General features: G+C 41.1%; 1 protein-coding gene across 1 annotated transcript in view; it reads right to left on the bottom strand.

Annotated features, from left to right (window-relative positions):
- TRPM8 (transient receptor potential cation channel subfamily M member 8) overlaps positions 1–22,928 on the bottom strand; it is an 86,306-nt gene that overhangs the window by 45,916 nt on the left and 17,462 nt on the right. Inside the window, exons 4-10 of the mRNA XM_059927505.1 lie at positions 22,617–22,794; positions 19,902–20,074; positions 18,879–19,053; positions 17,775–17,842; positions 15,925–16,122; positions 4,095–4,197; positions 2,863–2,981 (exon numbers count right to left, since the gene is read on the bottom strand). Of these exons, the coding sequence (XP_059783488.1) occupies positions 2,863–2,981; positions 4,095–4,197; positions 15,925–16,122; positions 17,775–17,842; positions 18,879–19,053; positions 19,902–20,074; positions 22,617–22,794 (1,014 nt within the window). The remainder of the gene's footprint in view (positions 1–2,862; positions 2,982–4,094; positions 4,198–15,924; positions 16,123–17,774; positions 17,843–18,878; positions 19,054–19,901; positions 20,075–22,616; positions 22,795–22,928) is intronic.

Genomic DNA, 22,928 nt, shown 5'->3' with positions numbered 1-22,928 from the left:
AACCATGAGTCACTGGAACACTTGACAGTGATACCTGGTTATTATTTATCTTTACCTCTACTGTCTGGGCTCCTGATAATCCTTATCCCATAGAAGCTTATTAAGAATCTTAATAAAGATAATTAATGTGTACTTCAGACACAAACCCGTGGTCCACGGGCCACACCAGCTCTCAGATATGTTCTGATTGTCCTCCATACTATTTCTTACAATTTTATTCTGTTGCCAACATTAAAAATTAGACAGTTCATAAAAATCCACATTGCCAGCATTAAAATCCAGATTCACAAGTAAATACCAGAAGCTCTGACGACACAGAGAACCATCAGTTGCAGCCAGTTGGGGCAGCTCCAGGAGCCTGGGCACTGTAGCCCTGAGCCCCCCACTAGCCTCGCTGCTGCTCACCCAGCCCACTGCCCTCACTTTAATGGTCTGAGCGCTGGTTCAGGGGAATATCCGCTGCCAAGGGCAGCATGAGCGGTTTCTGTTTCTGTCTGACGTTGGTCTCTCCGGGATCACACATTGCCTGCAGAGGCAACTGCCAAGGGTCCCTTGAGTCCCCACACTGTGGCTCCAGGTGGGATAGGGACAAAAGGAGGTGGCTGCCCCGATAATCTGCACTGCTAACAAGTTCCCAGGTTATTCTCATGCTGCCCCGGGTCCAGGGACCACCCTGTGAGAACCACTGGCAAACGGGGAAGAGAACAGCTTTGCAGTCAGACACATGTTTGTTTCCAAACCTTGGTTCTACCATTACCTTATGTGCGACCTCGAACAAGACTGTGTCTCAACCTCAGTTTGCTCGTCTGTAAAATAGGTGCTTGTGGGGATGAAATGAGACAACACAGGTCAAGATGCCTTCAGAGATTCAAGTTCGGAGCAGGCCCTCAAAAGAACATCAGAATGGCCCTCCTGTGGTACCCATGGAGCCCTGGCTTATTAACCAGCAAAATGAGATAATCCCTGTGATGGCTGGCATGACGGCCAAGTGAACTAGCACGGTGAAGCTGCTTTGTGCACTACAAAAGGTTATGCAAAGATTTTTAGTTATTTTTAAACAAAGACTTATATACGGCTTAATATGTGCCAGTGTTCTAAGCACTCTAGAAATATTATCTGATTTAATCATCATAACAATCCAATGAGGTAGCTACCACTATTATTACCATCTCTGTTCTCAGATGAGCAGTGGTGTGCTGGTAAATACTTTACAACCAACACTCTGGAAGAAAATAATAAGCCCTGATTTGTAGTATTTGACCATTGCTACAGTGTAAATGCTCCCAACATGGCCAGTCTTTGGCTACCATGTGACATCATTGAATGCACAATTGGGACCCAACACAGAGTAGCAAGTACGGTGTTTCCAGAATGCAGATACAATTGACATAACCTCCAGAGTATAGATCAGAGTAAATGTAGTAAAATAGTTAGAAAGGGACGAGTTTGATTATTTATTGCCTTTGTTTTTAATAAAATTTATTTAGTTCTAAGAGTATAGTATTTGATTTTTAATGATTGTGTTTAACAACCGACTCAAAAATCCCTAAAAATTTTAGCAGTCAGCTCTTGCTAAAACCAGTATGAACTGACCCCAATTCACCACTGTACAAGGAAACTGAGGAAGGTTAAGTAACTTGCAGAGGTTAGGTCATGCAGATGGGCTGGCTCCAGAATCCATACTCTCAACCATTATGTCCTTCACTCAACTATCTTTAGCTGAGTTAATAAAATTAAATGTACTATTCAATGCACGCCTGAGTTTATGTTTATTTGTACCATCTGATGTCACTTAAATAGAACATTTCACACACAGGGGTTCATTTCTGAATCAATTACCTAGATTTACATACAGCTCTGTTTTCCCTCAACTAACTAAAGGTTTGCCATGTGAGATAGGGTTCATTATACTGCAAAAACCAAAGATAATGTTTGCTAAAGGAATGAATAATTTAAAAACCCGTAAGCCATGACTTTATTTGGATTCTATTATTAAAATTGATCACATGTAAGGATAAATGAAGTCTTCATCTTTGATTATACAACGATAGGCTTAAAAGTGTTTTCACTGCCCACCAGTGACTGAAGAGCTTAAAACAAAGAAGCCTCCACCTTGCAGATCCAAGTGTGATGGTTTATAGTTGTTCCTACAAAACAGAGCTCCTAAGGCGGATCTCACTTTAGTTGTACCCAAGAGGATGCTGCTGGAAAATGCAGTCTTACAACTCTCATCAAATTCAAAGTGAGAAAAGTTATTCTACTGGAAAAAAGTACAGATTTTCTGGACATACAACTTCCATATTGGAGGTACTCGTTTGTCTGGGGGAGTCCTGATTTTCTAACTCTAAGATATTCATTGTATGTCTTTAATCAACTTGTTCTATTTTTCTCTTATGCGTCTCACTGCTGACAATTCTCTTATGAGAACTTGGCTAAGAAGGTGGGACAGGGCACAAAATGAGTACCGCTGTCTGGATTTTCAGTTGAGTTACCTCGATAAACCCCTTTCAATCATCCTGCACTTAGTTTCCCCACATTTCTGTCCATCAACTCCCAGGAGGAAATCTGCACCTCAACACCTCGATGGAGAATCGCCTCTCACATCATGGCGGAAGAGCTATAAATTTTGGATGGTAATGGTGGATTGATGTTACCTTACATTAGTGTATTTATTTTTATTATCTCTTTGCAAGCAACCTACTAAGTCAATGTTATTATCCCCTACTACAGATGAGGAAAGTGAGTCTTGGCAACACTGATGTACCAGGACAGAACAATCCTTTACAATATTCAAGAGCAAAGACCCTGTCAGAAATGGACCAGACCTGTCACTGGAATAACCCAGGAGGGCCTCCTATGTACCTCCCACCGGCGGTCATTGGTGAAAATCTCATCACTGGCTAGGTCCAGCTGGTTCCACTCCAGCAGAAGCTTCAGCTGCCCATTCCAGTTGTCCTTATCTTGTTCATTGGTGCTAAAGGCTGTAAGAGGACAGGGGAAAAAATCAATTAACCAAACGCCCAGAAACAAGAGAGTCAGAACAATTCCATATGGCCAATTATCACAGCCATTTATCAAAGGAGATTCTAAGCATGTTCTCTTAGAATCAGACACTCAGAGCTGTCATTTCACTGACAGTTTATTTTCACTCAATCTTATCCATATTCTATATGTCCCGAAGTATGTAATGTGGATCAGTTTAGGTGATAATATCTTTCCAATTCATATCCTAACAGTGTAACTATGGTACATTGATATTTCTCCATAGATTCAGATTCCATAAATGGCACATTTCCAGGACCACATCTGACTTTTACTATATCTAAATCTATGACATAATGAGCTCTATTATAACAATATTCCACTTGTCTTTTTCAGAGCTAATAATTTCTGTACCTATGTATCTCTACAGATATAGTCCCATTTTAATAAATATCCTTACAACCAAATTTCTGACAAGCACATTAAGAATGATTCTAATAAATAGCTAATGCTTAAAGTGCACTTCTCTTGTGCCTTGCCCTGCTCTGCATGCCTTAAATATATTAATCAGATGGCTCAACTCTACGTGGTCTTTGCCAGGGGTCTATTTACTTCAGGTAATTCCACCTTGATGGGATTCTCAGACAGCAAAGTTCACACATGAGGATTTTAAAACTGAGGTTCATTCATAAGCATAGGAGATGTGTTAAACCCTGAAACTGAATGCAAAATGATCTATGTGTGTGTGCACGTGTGTACACAGATGTGGAGTCCTAGGACAAAGGTCCATAGCTTTTATCATATTCTCAAAGTGTCTGAGACTCAGATAAAGATTCTAAACCACTGTTAGAGACAGCTCTTTGGAAAGCACTGTGATCATATTTAACTGATATTTTGATGACATAAAAATTCTTGTTCTCTTAAATATATACAACCAAGGAGATTTAACTCAGCAGGTCAATAGGAATTATTCCAACTTCTAATATATGATAATCAAAATTAAGTGCAAGATTATATTTCTGTAAAGCTGTTTTAAAAAATAAATGGAAGCCATTAAAAGCCACAGAAAGCAACACAAAGCTGAAACTTCTACAGGAGCTAATTTTACTCACCTTTGTACAATGCATAGGAGATAGCATTGCTCACAATTTCATCCCCAGCTTCTTCTATTTTAATAACGGTTAATAGGTGAGAACTTTCGAGAATTTCTTTGAGCTGGCAAGATATAAAGAGCAGAGTTGTCAGCCAACTGATTTTAGGCACAAGGAGCATAAACTCTCTTTTGGTGAGGAATATTTTATTCCGTTTTTTTAAAGACCACCTATAGGAATGTTCCAAATCTCCTTTCCTCTTCTACAGCGCCTGTACCCACAGCATCTAATTTCTAAATTGGAATAGTGAGTCCTTGACCACAATGAGAATAAAGTACTGGCTTTACAAGGGTACATATATCAACAAGTCCCTATCAAAAAGCTGAGAGAGGAACCCTCCTACATTGTTGGTGGGAATGTAAATTGGTACAGCCACTATGGAGAATGGTATGGAAGTTTCTTAAAAAACTAAAAATAGAGCTACCATATGATCCAGGCATCCCACTGCTGGGCATATATCCAGAGAAAACCATACTTCAAAAAGATACATGCACCCCAATGTTAATTGCAGCACTATTTACAATAGCCAGGACATGGGAGCAACCTAAATGTCCATCGATGGAAGAATGGATAAAGAAGATGTGGTATATATATACGATGGAATATTACTCAGCCATAAAATAATAATGCCATTTGCAGTGACATGGATGGACCTAGAGATTGTCATACTGAGTGAAGTCAGACAGAGAAAGACAAATATCATATGATACCGCTTATATGTGGAATCTAAAAAATAATGGTACAAATGAACCTATTTACAAAACAGAAATAGAGTCATAGATGTAGAAAACAAAATTAGGGTTACCAAGGGGGAAAGGGGGGGCAGGAAAGATAAATTGGGATTGGCATATACACACTACTATACATAAAAATAGATAACAAATAAGAACTTACTGTATAGCACAGGGAACTCTACTCAGTACTCTATAATGATCTATGTGGGAACAGAATCTAAAAAAGAGTGAATTTATGTATATATATAACTGATTCACTTTGCTGTATAGCAGAAACCAACACAACATTGTAAATCAACTATACTCCAATAAAAATTAATTTAAAAAAAAAAGCTGAGAGACTCATTGACTAGGGATGAGTGTGTGTGTGTGTGTGTGTGTGTGTGTGTGTGTGTAACACATGGTAGGTGCTCAGTTGTTGAATGAGTGAATAAATGCGGAAAAGACAACAGAAGACCACAGAAATCATCCGAGTGTGGATGTAGGGCTTAGATTATAGGAAGGAAATTTCAGTGTGAACAAAAGCCAAGACAACTTGGTGACTGACTAAGGAGACGAGGAATTCACTATATTATCCTTTGTGATTTTTCTGTAAAGTTTAATTTTAAGACACTTTTTAAGATTCAAGAGCTGGGGGAGAGGCAGAGCCCTTGATTCCAAGGATTCAGGCATTGGCGAGCTTGGTGGGAGCTTGGCAAGGAAGAGCTCCTTCTGGAGGAGGAAACGAGTCTGGCTGTGGTTAGACTGCGTTCAAGATGGTGGTGGGTTTTCCTGGCAACATCTGGAAATGAGGGCCTGAAACTACAGAGAGTTTCAGCTGGGTGGAGAGGGAAGCCTCAGGTCAGGCTGGAAGGGTGAAGATGTGGACTAAAAAGGGCCCTTGCATATATCCAGAAAAGACGAAAACTCTTAATTCAAAAAGATATATGCACCCCAATGTTCATGGTAGCACTACTTACAGTAGCCAAGACATGAAAGCAACCCAGGTGCCCATCAACAGATGAATGGATAAAGAAGATGTGTGTGTGTGTGTGTGTGTGTGTGTGTGTGTATATATATATATATAATTGAATCACTTTGCTGTACACCTGACACTAACACAATACTGTCACTCAGCTATAGTTCAATTTTTAAAAAAAAGAAAAAAGAAAAGCCCTTGGATTTGGACTTTAGGAGGTGACCTCAAGGCTGCAGTTTCCTGGGAAAAATAGTGTCAGAGGCCCTAGTTCAAAGGACATCTGAGGGTGACAAGGAAATAAATGAAAACGGCAGGAAAACACAAGTCACGGTGGGTTTGATGGAGAGAGGAGGAGGGGCTGACAGCAGGAGGGGAAGGTCCCTCTCATTACGCTGGCAGCCTTTGTTCAGGCAGAGGAAAGGGGTCCAACAAGAAATGACAGGAAGGCAGTGGTCTAGGTCCCAAGATTCTGGGGCACATGTGGGGGTAAGCAGCACAGAGGGGGTGAGACATCTTTTCCTTCAAAATAAAAAGGAAGAAGGAGAAGGTGAATATGGATACAGAGCAAACTGATGGGACCCAGAGATGCTGCAGGGGCGCCTACCTTATCCCCCCTCCCCACCCACATACTCTCACCTCCTCGGATCCTAACCCTCCACTGCAGCCGGTGTGACCTTAACTGAATACACTTGGATCACACCTCACCCTGCCTCAAACCCTTCAGTGACTTCCCACTACACCTGAACAAGAACAAAACCCTCAAAAGTCCTCCAGTTTCCACCCACAGTATCCACCCTCATTGCCATCTTTCAACTCCTCGGTAGCCATGCTTACCTCACATCTCAGGAACTTTGCACCAAACAACCCCAGCCCTCACCCTTGAACCCCACCCATCATTCAGACATGGCTCCCACACCACTTCCCCTGAGAAGCCCTCCCTTGAAAGGCCTTCCACACCAGGCCCGGCTCCCTTGGCTCAAGCCCTGTGTATCCATGCTACCTTTCTTCAGAACACCCTTTCAGTTTTGAAACTATACAATACATTGTATTGTAATCACTCAACATGAATTTTTTTCAATTTCTGTGTTCTCTCTGAGGACAAGCACTCCCTGTTGCGTATACTATTCTTTCTGAAATGCCTATTCCAGTACCAGGCATACAGTATGTGCTCAATAAATAACAACTAAACAAATCCAAGTGTTTGAAATGAATGAATGAATGAATGATACCTTGGTTGGCTGATAGACTGGGAGACTCTGAAGGGTTAAGTTCTTGAGAAGGTGGGGACTAGGTACAGCGGAATAACTATGAGAGCACTGCTAAGGGAGGAGGGCCTGGTCCCAGAGGGGAAGAATACAGGGTCTCTTGAAGAGGATGAGAAACCATGAGGTCAGGTTTGGGGGCTCTTTGTCCGCATGATCAGTGAGGTCACCCACAATTACCCTGGGAGGTTGCTCAATTAATATTTGATTGGAGATTGGTTTAAGATGGCAGAGTAGAAGGACGTGCTCTCACTCCCTCTCGCAAGAGCACCAGAATCACAACCAACTGCTGAACAGTCATTGACAGGAAGACACTGGAACTCACCAAAAAAGATACCCCACAACCAAAAACAAAGGAGAAGCCACAATGAGATGGTAGGAGGGGCACAATCACAATAAAATTAAATCCCATAACTGCTGGGTGGATGACTCAAAAACTGGAGAACACTTATACCACAGAAGTCCACCCACTGGAGTGAAGGTTTTGAGTCCCATGTCAGGCTTCCTAACCTAGGGGTCCGGCAATGGGAGGAGGAATTCCTAGAGAGTCAGACTTTGAGGGCTAGTGGGATTTGACTGCAGGACTTTGGCAGGACTGGGGGAAACAGAGACTCCACTCTTGGAGGGCACACACAAAGCAGTGTGCGCATCGGGACCCAGGGGAAGGAGCAGTGACCCCATAGGAGACTGAACCAGACCTACCTGCTAGTGTTGGAGAGTCTCCTGTGGAGGGAAGGGGGTGGCTGTGGCTCACCACAGGGACAAGGACACTGGAAGTAGAAGTTCTGGGAAGTACTCCTTGGCGTGAGCCCTCCCAGAGTCCACCGTTAGCCCCACCAATGAGCAGGTAGGCTCCAGTTCTGGGTCGCCTGAGGCCAAACAACCAACAGGGAGGGAACCCAGCCCCACCCAGACAAGCAGACAAGCAGATTAAAGTTTTGCAGAGCTCTGCCCACCAGAGCAACACCCAGCTCTACCCACCACCAGTCCCTCCCATCAGGAAGCTTGCACAAGCCTCTTAGATAGCCTTATCCACCAGAGTGCATACAGCAGAAGCAAGAAGAACTACAATTCTGCAGCCTGTGGAAGGAAAACCACATTCACAGAAAGACAGACAAAATGAAAAGGCAGAAGACTTTGTACCAGATGAAGGAACAAGATAAAACCCCATAAAAACAACTAAATGAAGTGGAGATAGGCAACCTTCCAGAAAAAGAATTCAGAATAATGATAGTGAAGATGATCCAGGACCTCAGAAAAAGAATGGAGGCAAAGATCGAGAAGATGCAAGAAATGTTTAACAAAGACCTAGAAGGATTAAAGAACAAACACCTAGAAGAATTAAAGAACAAACAAAGAGATGAACAATACAATAACTGAAATGAAACATACACTAGAAGGAATCCATAGCAGAATAACTGAGGTAGAAGAACGGATAAGTGACCTGGAAGACAGAATGGTGGAATGCACTGCTGCAGAATAGAATAAAGAAAAAAGAATGAAAAGAATGAAGACAGCCTAAGAGACCTCTGGGACAACGTTAAACGCAACAACATTCACATTATAGAGGTCTCAGAAGGAAGAGAGAGAAAGGACCCGAGAAAATATTTGAAGAGATTATAGTCAAAAACTCCCCTAACATGGGAAAGGAAATAGCTACCCAAGTCCAGGAAGCACAGAGAGTCCCAGGCAGGATAAACCCAAGGAGAAACATGCTGAGACACATAGTAATCAAATTGACAAAAATTAAAGACAAAGAAAACTTATTGAAAGCAGCAAGGGAAAAATGACAAATAATATACAAGGGAACTCCTATAAGGTTAACAGCTGATTTCTCAGCAGAAACTCTACAGGCCAGAAGGGAGTGGCATGATATATCTAAAGTGATGAATGTGAAGAACCTACAACCAAGATTACTCTACACGGCAAGGATCTCATTCAGATTTGATGGAGAAATCAAAAGCTTTACAGACAAGCAAAAGCTAAGAGAATTCAGCACCACCAAACCAGCTCTACAACAAATGCTAAAGGAACTTCTCTAAGTGGGAAACACAAGAGAAGAAAAGGAGCTACAAAAACAAACCCATAACAATTAAGAAAATGGTAATAGGAACATACGTATCGATAATTACCTTAAATGTGAATGGATTAAATGCTCCAACCAAAAGACACAGGCTTGCTGAATGGATACAAAAATAAGACCCATATATATGCTGTCTACAAGAGACCCACTTCAGACCTAGGGACACATACAGACTGAAAGTGGGGGGATGGAAAAAGATATTCCATGCAAATGGAAATCAAAAGAAAGCTGGAATAGCAATACTCATATAAGATAAAATAGACTTTAAAATAAAAAATGTTACAAGAGACAAGGAAGGACACTACATAATGATCAAGGGATCAATCCAAGAAGAAGATATAACAATTATAAATATATATGCACCCAACATAGGAGCACCTCAATGCATAAGGCAACTGCTAACAGCTATAAAAGAGGAAATCGACAGTAACACAATAATAGTGGGGGACTTTAACACATCACTTACACCAATGGACAGATCATCCAAAATGAAAATAAATAAGGAAACAGAAGCTTTAAATGACATCATAGACCAAATAGATCTAATTAATATTTTATAAGACATTCCATCCAAAAACAGCAGACTACACTTTCTTCTCAAGTGTGCACAGAACATTCTCCAGAATAGATCACATCTTGGGTCACAAATCAAGCCTTGGTAAATTTAAGAAAATTGAAATCATAACAAGCATATTTTCCGACCACAACGCTATGAGATTAGAAATCAATTACAGAAAAAAACGTAAAAAACACAAACACATGGAGGCTAAACAATATGCTACTAAATAACCAACAGATCACTGAAGAAATCAAAGAGGAAATCAAAAAATACCTAGAGACAAATTACAATGAAAACACGACAATCCAAAACCTATGGGATGCAGCAAAAGCAGTTCTAAGAGGGAATTTTATAGCAATACAAGCCTACCTCAAGAAACAAGAAAAATCTCAAGTAAACAATCTAACCTTACACCTAAAGGAACTAGAGAAAGAAGAACAAACAAAACCCAAAGTTAGTAGAAGGAAAGAAATCATAAAGATCAAAGCAGAAATAAATGAAATAGAAACAAAGAAAACAATAGCAAAGATCAATAAAACTAAAAGCTGGTTCTTTGAGAAGATAAACAAAATTGATAAACCTTTAGCCAGACTCATCAAGAAAAAGCGGGAGAGGACTTAATTTTTAAAAATGGAGAAGAAAAGAAAAAGGAGAAGTTACAATGGACACCGCAGAAATACAAAGCATCCTAAGAGACTACTACAGACAACTCTATGCCAATAAAATGGACAACCTGGAAGAAATGGACAAATTCTTAGAAAGGTATAACCTTCCAAGACTGAACCAGGAAGAAATAGAAAATATGAACAAACCAATCACAAGCACTGAAATTGAAACTATGATTAAAAATCTTCCAACAAACAAAGTCCAGGACCAGAAGGCTTCACAGGTGAATTCTATCAAACATTTAGAGAAGAGCTAACACCCATCCTTCTCAAACTCTTCCAAAAAATTGCAGAGGAAGGAACACTCCCAAACTCATTCTGTGAGGCCACCATCACACTGATACCAAAACCAGACAAAGATACTACAAAAAAAGAAAATTACAGACCAATATCACTGATGAATATAGGTGCAAAAATCCTCAACAAAAGAATAGCAAACAGACTCCAACAACACATTAAAAGGATCATACACCATGATAAAGTGGTATTTATCCCAGGGATGCAAGGATTCTTCAATATATGCAAATCAATCAATGTGATACACCATATTAACAAATTGAAGAATAAAAACCATTTGATCATCTCAATAGATGCAGAAAAAGCGTTCGACAAAATTCAACATGCATTTATGATAAACACTCTCCAGAAAGTAGGCATAGAGGGAACCTACCTCAACATAATAAAGGCCATATACAACAAACCCACAGCAAACATCATTCTCAATGGTGAAAAACTGAAGGCATTTCCTCTAAGATCAGGAAAAAGACAAGGATGTCCACTCTCACCACTATTATTCAACATAGTTTTGGAAGTCATAGCCATGGCAATCAGAGGAGAAAAAGAAATAAAAGGAATACAAATTGGAAAAGAAGTAAAACTGTCACTGCCTGCAGATGACATGATACTATACATAGAGAATCCTAAAGATGCCACCAGAAAACTACTAGAGCTAATCAATGAATCTGGTAAAGTTGCAGGATACAAAATTAATGCACAGAAATCCCTTGCATTCCTATACACTAACAACAAAAGAACAGAAAGAGAAATTAAGGAAACAATCCCATTCACCACTTCAACAAAAAGAATAAAATACCTAGGAATAAACCTACCTAAGGAGGTAAAAGACCTGTACTCAGAAAACTATAAGACACTGATGAAAGAAATCAAAGATGACACAAACAGATGGAGAGATATACCATGTTCTTGGATTGGAAGAATCAATATTGTGAAAATGACTATACTACCCAAAGCAATCTACAGATTCAATGCAATCCCTATCAAATTACCAGTGGCATTTTTTACAGAACTAGAACAAAAAATCTTAAAATTTGTATGGAGACACAGAAGACCCCAAATAGCCAAAGTGGTCTTGAGGGAAAAAAACGGAGCTGGAAGAATCGGACTCCCTGACTTTAGACTACACTACAAAGCTACAGTAATCAAGACAACATGGTACTGGCACAAAAACAGAAATATAGATCAATGGAACAGGATAGAAAGCCCAGAGATAAACCCACGCACCTATGGTCAACTAATCTATGACAAAGGAGGCAAGGATATACAATGGAGAAAAGACAGTCCCTTCAATAAGTGGTGCTGGGAAAACTGGACAGTTACATGTAAAAGAATGAAATTAGAACACTCTCTAACACCGTACACAAAAATAAACTCAAAATGGATTAGAGACCTAAATGTAAGACAGGACACTACAAAACTCTTAGAGGAAAACATAGGAAGAACACCCTTTGACATGATTCACAGCAAAATCTTTTTTGATCCACCCCCTAGAGTAATGGAAATAAAAACAAAAATAAACAAACGCGACCTAATGAAACTTAAAAGCTTTTGCACAGCGAAGGAAACTACAAACAAGACAAAAAGACAACCCTCAGAATGGGAGAAAATATTTGCAAGTGAATCAACAGACAAAGGATTAATCTCCAAAATATATAAACAGCTCACACAGCTAAATATTAAAAAAACAAACAACCCAATCCAAAAATGGGCAGAAGACCTAAATAGACATTTCTCCAAAGAAGACATACAGATGGCCAAGAAGCACATGAAAAGCTGCTCAACATCATGAATTATTAGAGAGATGCAAATCAAAACTACAATGAGGTATCACCTCACACCAGTTAGAATGAGCATCATCAGAAACTCTACAAACAACAAATGCTGGAGAGGGTGTGGAGAAAAGGGAACCCTCTTGCACTGTTGGTGGGAATGTAAATTGATACAGCCACTATGGAGAACAGTATGGAGGTTCCTTAAAAAACTAAATAGAATTACCATACGACCCAGCAATCCCACTACTGGGCATATACCCAGAGAAAACCATAATTCAAAAAGACACATGCACCCCAATGTTCATTGCAGCACTATTTACAATAGCCAGGTCATGGAAGCAACCTAAATGCCCATCGACAGACGAATGGATAAAGAAGATGTGGTACATATATACAATGGAATATTACTCAGCCATAAAAGGGAATGAAATTGGGTCATTTGTAGAGACGTGGATGGGTCTAGAGACTGTCATACAGAATGAAGTAAGTCAGAAAGAGAAAAACAAATATCGTATATTAACACATATATGTGGAACCTAGAAAAATGGTACAGATGAACTAGTTTGCAGGGCAGAAATAGAGACACAGATGTAGAGAACAAACATATGGACACCAAGGGGGGAAAGTGGCAGGGTGGGGGTGGTGGTGGGATGAACTGGGAGATTGAGATTGACATATATACACTAATATGTATAAAATAGATAACTAATAAGAACCTGCTGTATAAAAAAATAAATAAAACAAAATTCAAAAATTCAAAAAAAAAATTTGATTGAATGTATACATTCATTAATTAATAATTCCACTCTTGGGCTTGGTCTTTTGGGAAATTTCTACCAACTGCAAAACCCCATACAAGTGCATAATCAAAATGCCAGGCTAATTTTTATTATTGTTGTATGTCTTCTGGTTGACTTGATTATAATTATGATAAATCATTAGCATATGAATATGAATTAGATGTGAATCCCAGAAAGAATAATATAATCACAGGAAGTGAAATGTGTCCAACATTTAGCCTGCTTCAGACGACTTTCCTGTATCAGTTTTTTTGAAGCAGAAATCAAAATCCTTCATAAAGGATGTGGGGACCCGTAAGGTGGCATGGCCCTCTGGACATGACCTGGTCTGGACTAAACAAGCCAACTCACAGAAGGAGTAAGAGAGAAGTCACTAGAATGGACCCAGGGCCATCTTTGGTGGGAGAATTAAGAGTGGTCTATTCCTTCCTCTGTGGGCATCCTTGAACGGACCACCGAATTTCTTCCATCCATCACAGGAAGTTACCTTGAGGACATTGCTCAACACACAAGGTATTAGGTTGATATCTACGCTTTGGGATTGCTCCCCTGATGTGTTTGGAATGACTCAAACTGTTTAGGTCTGAATACATGGAGAACTGAAGATAACTACTTTGGGTGATACATATTTTCCTCACCCACATATTTTCATGCAGAGGGACCTCCATCCAAATCAGGTCCCTAGGTATCCCCCAGCCCTTCGCTTCCTGCTACTCCGGGTAGGGGAGTGACACAGCCAGTTGATGACTTTGGCCTTGCCCAGCCAAGTCCTGTCCTGCTTCTCCGTTGGGATCTGCTCCTTGCAGGGTGCTAGTGCTCTGGTGTCTGCTATCAGCCACATGCCTAGACTAGGGCTAGGCAGATGGGGGCCAGCAGTCATCCAGGGCTGCCTCTGTCTGGGTGGGTTCATTTGTCTCTTTCTGGGGCTCAGCAAAAGGAGGCCCATGGTGACTGCACCCCTAAGCCACATCTTTCAACTTGGCCTTCATCACCAACGAAGCTGATATTTTGATCTCTCATTTACCTAATTCTTGTGTCTGTCTCTCAACTGGACTTGGCCAAGATACAAGAAAATCCCAGCAAAAACTTTCATGTAAAACCATCAGCTTCACCTTTTTCAGTAAAATCTGCAAAATGCAGTATCTCAAGTAGGAACATCATATACGCATTTGTTGGGCAGGGCATCGTTCAGTACCAACACTGACTCTCAGCTACAGACAGAAGATGCATGTGCATTTTTTAATCCTGAGTCCTAGTAATGAGGCTTAATCCAGAAAGGACTTGTTTCCTGGTCACTTTGACCCTGCTGTACCTTACCGGGATTATCACCCAACTGCCTACTCATGTGAAATTAAACAAAACCAATAGGGTCTCACTGTGTGTTAATTTCGTACAGAGTACCTGTCAGCCTAGAAGGCGGGGTTGATTTTTCTCATTATTTACAAGAATTTGATTTATCCGGGCTTGCTTTAAATAACAACAAAGGCCAATACACACTACTCTATATAAAATAAACAACAAGGATTTACCGTATAGCACAGGAACTATATTCAATATCTTGTAATAATCTATAATGAAAAAGAATCTGGAAAAGAAAGTTTTATATATATATATACATACATATGACTGAATATATATATATGTATCTGAATCACTTTGCTGTATACCTGAAACTAACACAATATTGTAAATCAACTCTACTTCAGTAAAAGAAAAAAATAATGACAAAGGCTACCATAAGCCAGATAATCTTCACTATTCCAGGATTTCAGTTTGCCAAACTTGACACTTTGAGGCTCTTCCACAACTAAATACTGCTGAAATACCAAGCTAATTAAAGAACTTTTAAAATTATTTATACTAAATTCAACCTTTCACTCTAATGATGAAATGGGCTGTATGATTAAAGGAACTCTTGTTGTCTACAGCCTGTCATTTCCTTCATGGGAAAATTTCCAAGTGGCAGCACATGCTCCTAAGAATATCCAAACAGCAAAGGCCATTTTTGAATGAGCTGATGTGAACATACCTACTGATATTAATGTGAGCTTTATCACAAACTGAACAGTCAACAGAATGAAAGTCATTTCAAGTCAACACCAGTCAGGAAACAAGAGAGAAAGGTGAGAAAGCATAGCACTATGTTAAAATGCTTTACAGGCTTAGCAATAAGAAGCATGAGATATTTCGATTAGTACATATTTCTTATATGATCCAATAGGAAAGGTGAGAGATTCTGAATTAATCACAGGTCAGTTAACTTAGAAAGGCAATTATTCTGTAGTAACAGCTTCTCCACTAGACATAGATTCAATTTAGAATCTGCATTTCTAAAACAGCATCACAGGGATTTTTTCCTCCCCGCTGCTGATAACCTACAAAACACAGAAGCTCAATGCTTGTTGACAGGGTGTAAAAGAAGGACTATCAGCTTTGCAAACAGACAGACTGGAATTTAAGCCCCATCTGCTACCCCTTATGAGGTATGGAAACAGGGCAAGTCATTTAACTTATGTGAGCTTCAATTTCCAGCAAAAAAACCTGGTTTGGGCCAGAGTGCAGTTTCGAAGTCACTGAGAAAGTATAAAGACCCTCAGCTGCTAGTGGAGTTGGGCACTGAAGGCGCTCTCCCTTCCCAGGAACTTGCTCCCTACAACTCACCCATTTGATCCAACTCTCAATCTCCTCCTCAGGCAGCCGGGACACCGTGCGGGGTAAGAAGCGCACCAACTTCTCCTTGATGATGGATGACGTCAGGGCATCCTCCGCCTCCACCAGGCTGGCGATCACATCGGCAATCTGCCCGGAGCCTTCCACCACCACACAGGGAATTTTACTTTTGATGGAGGTGCTGATGGCCTGGGAGAAGGGAGATAGAGTTGACCAGGTGATCAACAGAACCCAGCTCAGGATGGAGGTTCTAATCAAGCTGGTTAACAAATCACATTGACACATCTCTGCACTTTATCGTTTGGCGGGGCAGTGGGGGGGTTATTTTCAATCAGAAGCAAACCAAATGTTTGCAACCACTTTAAGCATCAGAAATGTAAGCCAGTTGTCTTACATCCTATGTTAATACCAAATTCCATAATGAGGACACGTGTGACTGGCAAGTTTTCCATCAGTAAGTGCTTTAAAATATGCCTCTATACAAAATCGATCATTCCAAATACTGACATCGTAGATTTGAGCGACAGCTCTTAAGATGGTACTCAACATTGTCGTTGATAGCTTTTCTGATGGAGGTTTACAACATTCGTACTTTTAAGGTATGAAAATACCTTCACAGCAGCAGCCATACATTTTTTGTTATGTTGACTCACATATTTCCCTCTTCAAATAATTTCCCTTGCTCCTTCCATTGAAAGAAAAGAAAAATATATTTGCTTTCTGGATAAACACCTACCACATTTTTATTTCCTTGATAAAAATCACAGAGACCAGCAGAGGAGAACCAGGTATGAAAAATTTTAATCACTTGACAACAAAACAAAGTGATGTACACGTGGGTACAGAAGAAACTGTGAAGCCCCTTCCTTTAGCCAGGAGTGATGTCTTCCTTAGAGAAGACGTTGGCCATAAAGAGTGCGGTGCCTTCATCAAATCAGAGTGAGATCCATCTTCACCTCACTACCTGTGCTACAGGTGGGTGTCGGGGCTGTGCTGGGGCGGAAGTGGCGATGATAAGAGAGTGAGGTGAAGGATGAAGGGATGAAGTGTTCAGCAGGCAGTTTCTCCTCCCTCTCTCCTCTCTCCTGTGGATTCTGTGGGTTGTGAATTGGCTGAACAGACCTTGTGGGAAATGCTATAAAAATGCAGTACTCTAGGCCAGGAGCAGGTTGCTGGAAACCATAATTCTAAATCTAAAATCTGAGAGATAATAAACGTAACCATCTTCAATTACTTTTTCTCCATCTCTCTTCCTCTGTAATGTGACTGCTTCTTCAAGCATTTCCATATTGACTGTTTCACAATGAAAAAAAATCTCTATTTTAATTTCTCTCTGAAAAGTCTTTAGGTGCTTAATAGATACCTGTTGATGAATGAATGCATGTTGATGAATGATAGATGAATGAATGAATCACTGTTATAGAAAAGAATAAACAAACAGAAGCATTAGATTATGATTCCAAATAACTCTGCCAGAAATTTCATGTAACTCCAGGTGTATATGATCATGGGGTGGCCATGGTTTTCCAACATATGCGCTGGTTATGGTCACTAAGTCCTGTGAGTTCACGTCAAGCCTTCCCTTTGGCAGGTTGATGGCCAAAGAGAGCAGTAAGTGCACAGACTATTCATGTTGCTACAAACTCTCTTCCTAAATTTTCTCAGCTGAGGAAACAACTTAAGCCTGTTAGGGCAACACTGTGTGATTGGGAAAATGCTACCTACTTGCTGTAGAAAAGAAATTAGTCGTGTTAGATTAGGTGAACCCCAAAGCCCTGAAAATGCAAATTTTTTGAGTAAGCTTGTTGACTGATCTTCTAGAAAACCAAACCAAGACTCACTTTCAAAGTCTCTTTCCCACCTCCTTGGGCAAAACACACAATGGGGATCTTGCCACCATAGTTGGAATCTGTAAAATATAAAACGTAAAACTTATTTTGGGCACATCAGAAATATTCACCTACCTCAAGGAAGTGGTGGACCCCATGAGCCCAGGGTGTGGGGTGATGGCTGCAGATCTCACAGACTTGACCATCTACCAGCTGATCACAATGGGTGCATCTCTGTGCTCCAAACCAGTAATAGCATGACACAGGTCACGTTGCAATTTGTTACTGATATTTAAAATGCCAAAGTCTGTGAATGACTGACTTTTGCTAATATACATTAGGCCAGGTTCAAGTTTATCTTTAGAATAATTACACTTTCACTCATTTGCATAATCCTATGCTTTCTTGAGTGGGTGAAAAATTTGCATAACTATGTGTTCTTTCCAGTGAGAGTATTGCATATATAAATGTCTTCCTTTAGAGAAAGGAAAAAGGTTGAGATTATCTCCAACAAGTCCCTGTGATGGAGTCTATCACTAGATCACGAAGTAATCTGGTTCCACAACAGGACACATCTCAGCAATAGGAAGAGAGAGAGTTATTTATCACTTGCCATAGCAAATAAAGGCTTTCACTCAACTGCTGCATTCTCCCCTTGAAACCAGTGTTTTAGGTGGTTCTAGTATATAGAAGTAGCCAATAACCAAAGAAGTAAACCATCTAACAGTTAAGCTAGTGGGTTGGTTTTTATCGCCTCTATCCTAGCTAACCGCATTGCTTTGTCAGCACAAATTTGCCATTGCGAATTTTACTTTGTTCTTAAATGTTGTCGAGCAGAATGGACAGCAGCTTCTCTATACTGGGTGGGACAAACCAGGGGAGGACGAGGCAGCATTTGTCAGTGTTCCAGCACGTTGAAGGGTACATATCAGAGTTACCTAGGCAGGAGCACCTCTAGTATATTAAAGAAGAGATGTAACAGCCCTTCTTTGGCAATAGAACATCGAATTGGGTGAGTTCACCATTCTTTACTCAATAATTGGGAGCTATTGTTGGTGCTGCTGCTGCTGCTTTTGTTAGGATGTTTGTCTAAGGCCCCACCTCCTCAACACTGACCTTGAATAGTGCGCTCGGAGATGTACTTCTCCAGCTGATCCCGGAGCTTTGCCTCGACTGCGGGGTGTCCATGGCAGCCGTTGTCCACGAGCAGCAGGTGGGTGTGATTGTTGTCTAGGATGTACAGAGGGTCTCTCTTGAAGTCATCCATAATGTACTGGGCTGAAAAATATCCCTGAAAGGCACAGAGAAGACTTGTCTTTGAGGTTTATTTGTTGGCCAAAACGCATGATGACATTTTCACAGGTTCATATTAAGGGTAACCCTTTGGGTTCAACTACACTGATGCTCTTCCCAGATTCCTAAGTGCAGAAGGGTCTTAGAGGTCTTATAGTACAGGCCATCATTTTAAATATGAAGAAATGAAGGCTCATAATGGTTGCATCACTTGCTATTGTCACGTAAATAACCGGTGGCATGTAAGAATCAGATTCTAATCCATTTCTTGTTCCATTGCCCTGTGCTCTTTAGTATAAATTCATTGAAACTGATAGCATTCAGGAAAGTGTGTGTGTGTGTGTGTGTGTGTGTATCCAGACACATACATTTGTATGTGTGTGTGTCTGGATAAGGTAGAGGTAGACATTGATACACACACACACATATTTGTCTGTAATCCATCATATGCCAAGACCTAAGACAGCGTCTAGGGATTAGAAAATGAATAAGATGGAGTCCTAGCCATTGAGGAGCACATAGTTACAGGACCATGAAAAGAGGCAATTAAATAGATACTTTGTCCTTGCACTTAATACCAGCGAATAAAAAACTAAAGAACTGACTCTAACAGGTTTTGCTGGGAACAAATCTTAATGAACAAAACACATCCACTGGTAACTCCTTCCCAGGAGTTCTTTGATTATGTCATCCTTGTTTTTAATTCCTGAGGTTCCAAAGGAACCTTGTAAGGCCGACTTCCTTATGAGCTGACTCCATCCCAGAGCCCCAGCGTTCAGGCCAGAGCCCTGTGCCGTGGTCTTTCTCCCCCGTGACCCCGCAGACCCCCTCATGTCCAGCCCATACCTCGACATCACAATTCCTGATGAGGGGTTCCCTGTTGGAGACCATGCCCCAAGCCGCGATGCCAATGGCCACTATGTTCTCCTCTGAATTCCTGCTGATGGTGTTATCTCTCACTACCTCTCCAATGTACTTCATCAGTCCATAATGGGTGCCTCCAGTGAGAATCCAGGCACCTGTCGACAAGAGAGAAGAACAAACGCTCAGCTGGCTCTGCATAAGTTTCCCATCCTTTGCTCGACCCCTAAAGAAGCCCCACCCGTGAGCGCTAGGACGTGGCATTACTGGCCACACTTTGGACTGGGCTTGACCTCTGACCATATAGAAAGGAAGGAGAAGAAGATCTCCAAGTTTCTAAGAGATGCTGTTTTAAAAACAATACGGATTCTGGACCGCACTCTAGACCCGCATCATCAGACTCTGGGAAGTGGGACCAGGGCACCTGCCTCTTTAACCAGCCTCTTGGGTAGATCTTTTATGGGTAATGAATGCCTGGCCTGAGCCTTTGAGCAAGTTCGGCAACGTCATCATGGAAAGCGGAGCGGTCTGCTCCCAGAGCCCCCTCAGGGATCCTGGTGATCTTCCTGGCCTGACCCTGGTGCCTACGATTTAACTTCACAATTGCACAGCTTTGCACACTGGTATTTTAAGGTTTTTATTTGATGATTTTTGCAGTGTCAAAGGTGTTGCACAGTTTTGTTTTTGTTTTCAGAATTGAAGTAAATAATACCTACAAAATATTATCTCACATAATAATAGAATCTAAAGTTGGAAATGCCCCTAGGCTAATATGCTACCCACGCAGGAATCCAGCCTGAGGCTGGGTCACCAGCCTCCCCTGATTAGCTCTGGTAACGGAAGCCTCAGGGGTCCCGGAGCAGCCCCCTCCCCCAGCTGTTAAAAAGTCCTTTTGTTCATTTTTGTCTCCATTCTCTAATTTTGCTACAGTCTTCCTGATGAGGAACTAATTTAGTCCTCTCCCACATAAAAGTCCTTCCAATATTTTAAGGTAAATGTGATGTAGTTCTTAGAAGTTTCAGACCCAATTCCTTCAGCCAGCTCTCACTGGAGGTGAACTCCAGACCCCTTGGCAGCCAGCCTCCTTCCAGCAGACAGATTTCAGTTGTCAACATCTCCCTTTCAAATGAGGCAATGGGAGGCATAGTAGCTCTCCACAAGGAGACAAGTAACCTCCCTGCTCTGGCCCCTCACTTCATCTAAGTAGATGTCCCAGACCGGGGACTTTTGTCTGCTTTGTTCTACTCTATTCCCAGCACCTAGAACAATTCCTGACACATAGCAGGCATTTAAGAAGCATTTGCTGAATGAATGAATTGTGTATGTTCAGATCTAGTAGTAAGGAAGTTGAGTTGCTGGGTTTCATAACAAAGTAACTACCTACTGTGTGGTCCCCTCTGACTGGTCAGGAAATTAAGAATAAATGGGGGAGGGGTGCCACAGTTTCTTCTTGACATTAAGGAAAAACGTATCTGAAACAAGACATGCTTCCTTAGTTCTGTCAACTAATATTCTTAATAAAGAAGTTTTTAAAATGTTAGCCTTAGATAAACTAATAAAATAAAGGTTAGGCTTTGATACATGGAATCTAATCTTGAAATTAGAGTTTAACATTCTAGTTAAACTCAAATGGAAGTAAGGCTGCAAAAACAATTTGCCTATACTCTTCAAAAATGTCCTGAAAGACTGAAAAAAGCTAAAGAGTAGTTCCAGACTAAAGAAAGGTTTTCAGTTTCCTGTGATATGAAAAGCTAAATGGATCGGAATCCAGACGGAGAAAAAAAATTTTTTTTCTCTTAAGACATTGTTAGGATAATTAGCAAAACTAAACCAAGGACTGTTTGTTAGATAACAGTGTTGGTCAAGGTTAACTTTCTCAGGTTTGCTAGTTGTATCGGGTTATCTGAGAGAACACCCCTGTCCTTCAGGGAGGCTCACATATTTAGGCACTAAGGGTTATGATACCTGAAATTTACTCTCAGGTGATTTTTTAAAAATCATAATATTTGGATATTTACAGAGAGAGAGAAGATTAATATGGGAAAATGTTAACAATTGGTGAGCCTAAGTGAAGGGGGTACAGATACTCCTTGTATTATTCTTCCAACTCTCCTGTAGGTCTGCCATTTTTCATAATAAAAAGTTAAAAAGAAAAAAAATAAGCTGAATATTTCAAATAACAAAGCCACGATTATTTGTTTTGATCTCCATCAGACAGTTACCTGGTGCTTACAACCTGCCAGGCACTAACACTATTTCCAAAACACACCAAAGAGCAAACGAATGAAACTTTCCTTTTAGATTCGCCAGAACACTCTGGGTAAAAGTTCACATGTAAAAATAACAAAATGAACGTTTTAGATTAAAAGAAACATAAAATTACCCACAAGGAAGCTCCTTGACGCTGATTTTAAAGAGCTACTGTGTCCCCACCCTCCACCTACCCCCTCACCATCGGCCAGAGCTCCCGGTCTGTCCCTTCATTGAAGGATCTTGCTTTTAATTAAGATAATGATTAATCATACAGTTCTAGAGCATCTGGAGTCTGCGCATGATTGCAAAGGAGAATCTCGTTCCGTCTCTGAAGACGCTGCGCAGCCTGGATGGACAAACCCGCGGGCGCAAGGTCCCCGCCGCCGCAGGGACGGTCCCGTGGCTGCAGCAGCGACAGCCGCGTGGACGCAACGGGGACCGACGCACCTTTCGACTGCGCGATGTAGATCAGGCGGCTGAAGATCTTGCGCATGCGCGGCTTCAGGGCGAAGTTTTTGGCGCCGCCGGTCACCGAGATGACCAGGTTGGGCGTTTTCAGGTGCCAGTGCTGGGTCAGCAGCTCGTAGAGGGTTTCCGCGTCCGTGTCGCAGGACAGTCGGATATACTGTGGGGAAGAGGGGAAGCATCAGTATCGCAGGTGTTCTCCTGATGGTGGGGCTTAGCCCGGTTTACCTGCCCCTTGGGGAGAGGGGAGCGCCTTGCAGCCGAGGAGCGTCCCCTTGGGGAAGTGGAAGGAAG

This window comes from Balaenoptera ricei, chromosome 7 (assembly GCF_028023285.1).
Source record: "Balaenoptera ricei isolate mBalRic1 chromosome 7, mBalRic1.hap2, whole genome shotgun sequence".
NCBI lineage: Eukaryota > Metazoa > Chordata > Mammalia > Artiodactyla > Balaenopteridae > Balaenoptera > Balaenoptera ricei.
Note: the sequence above shows the minus strand (reverse complement) of the source record. Positions and strands in the feature narration are given on the sequence as shown.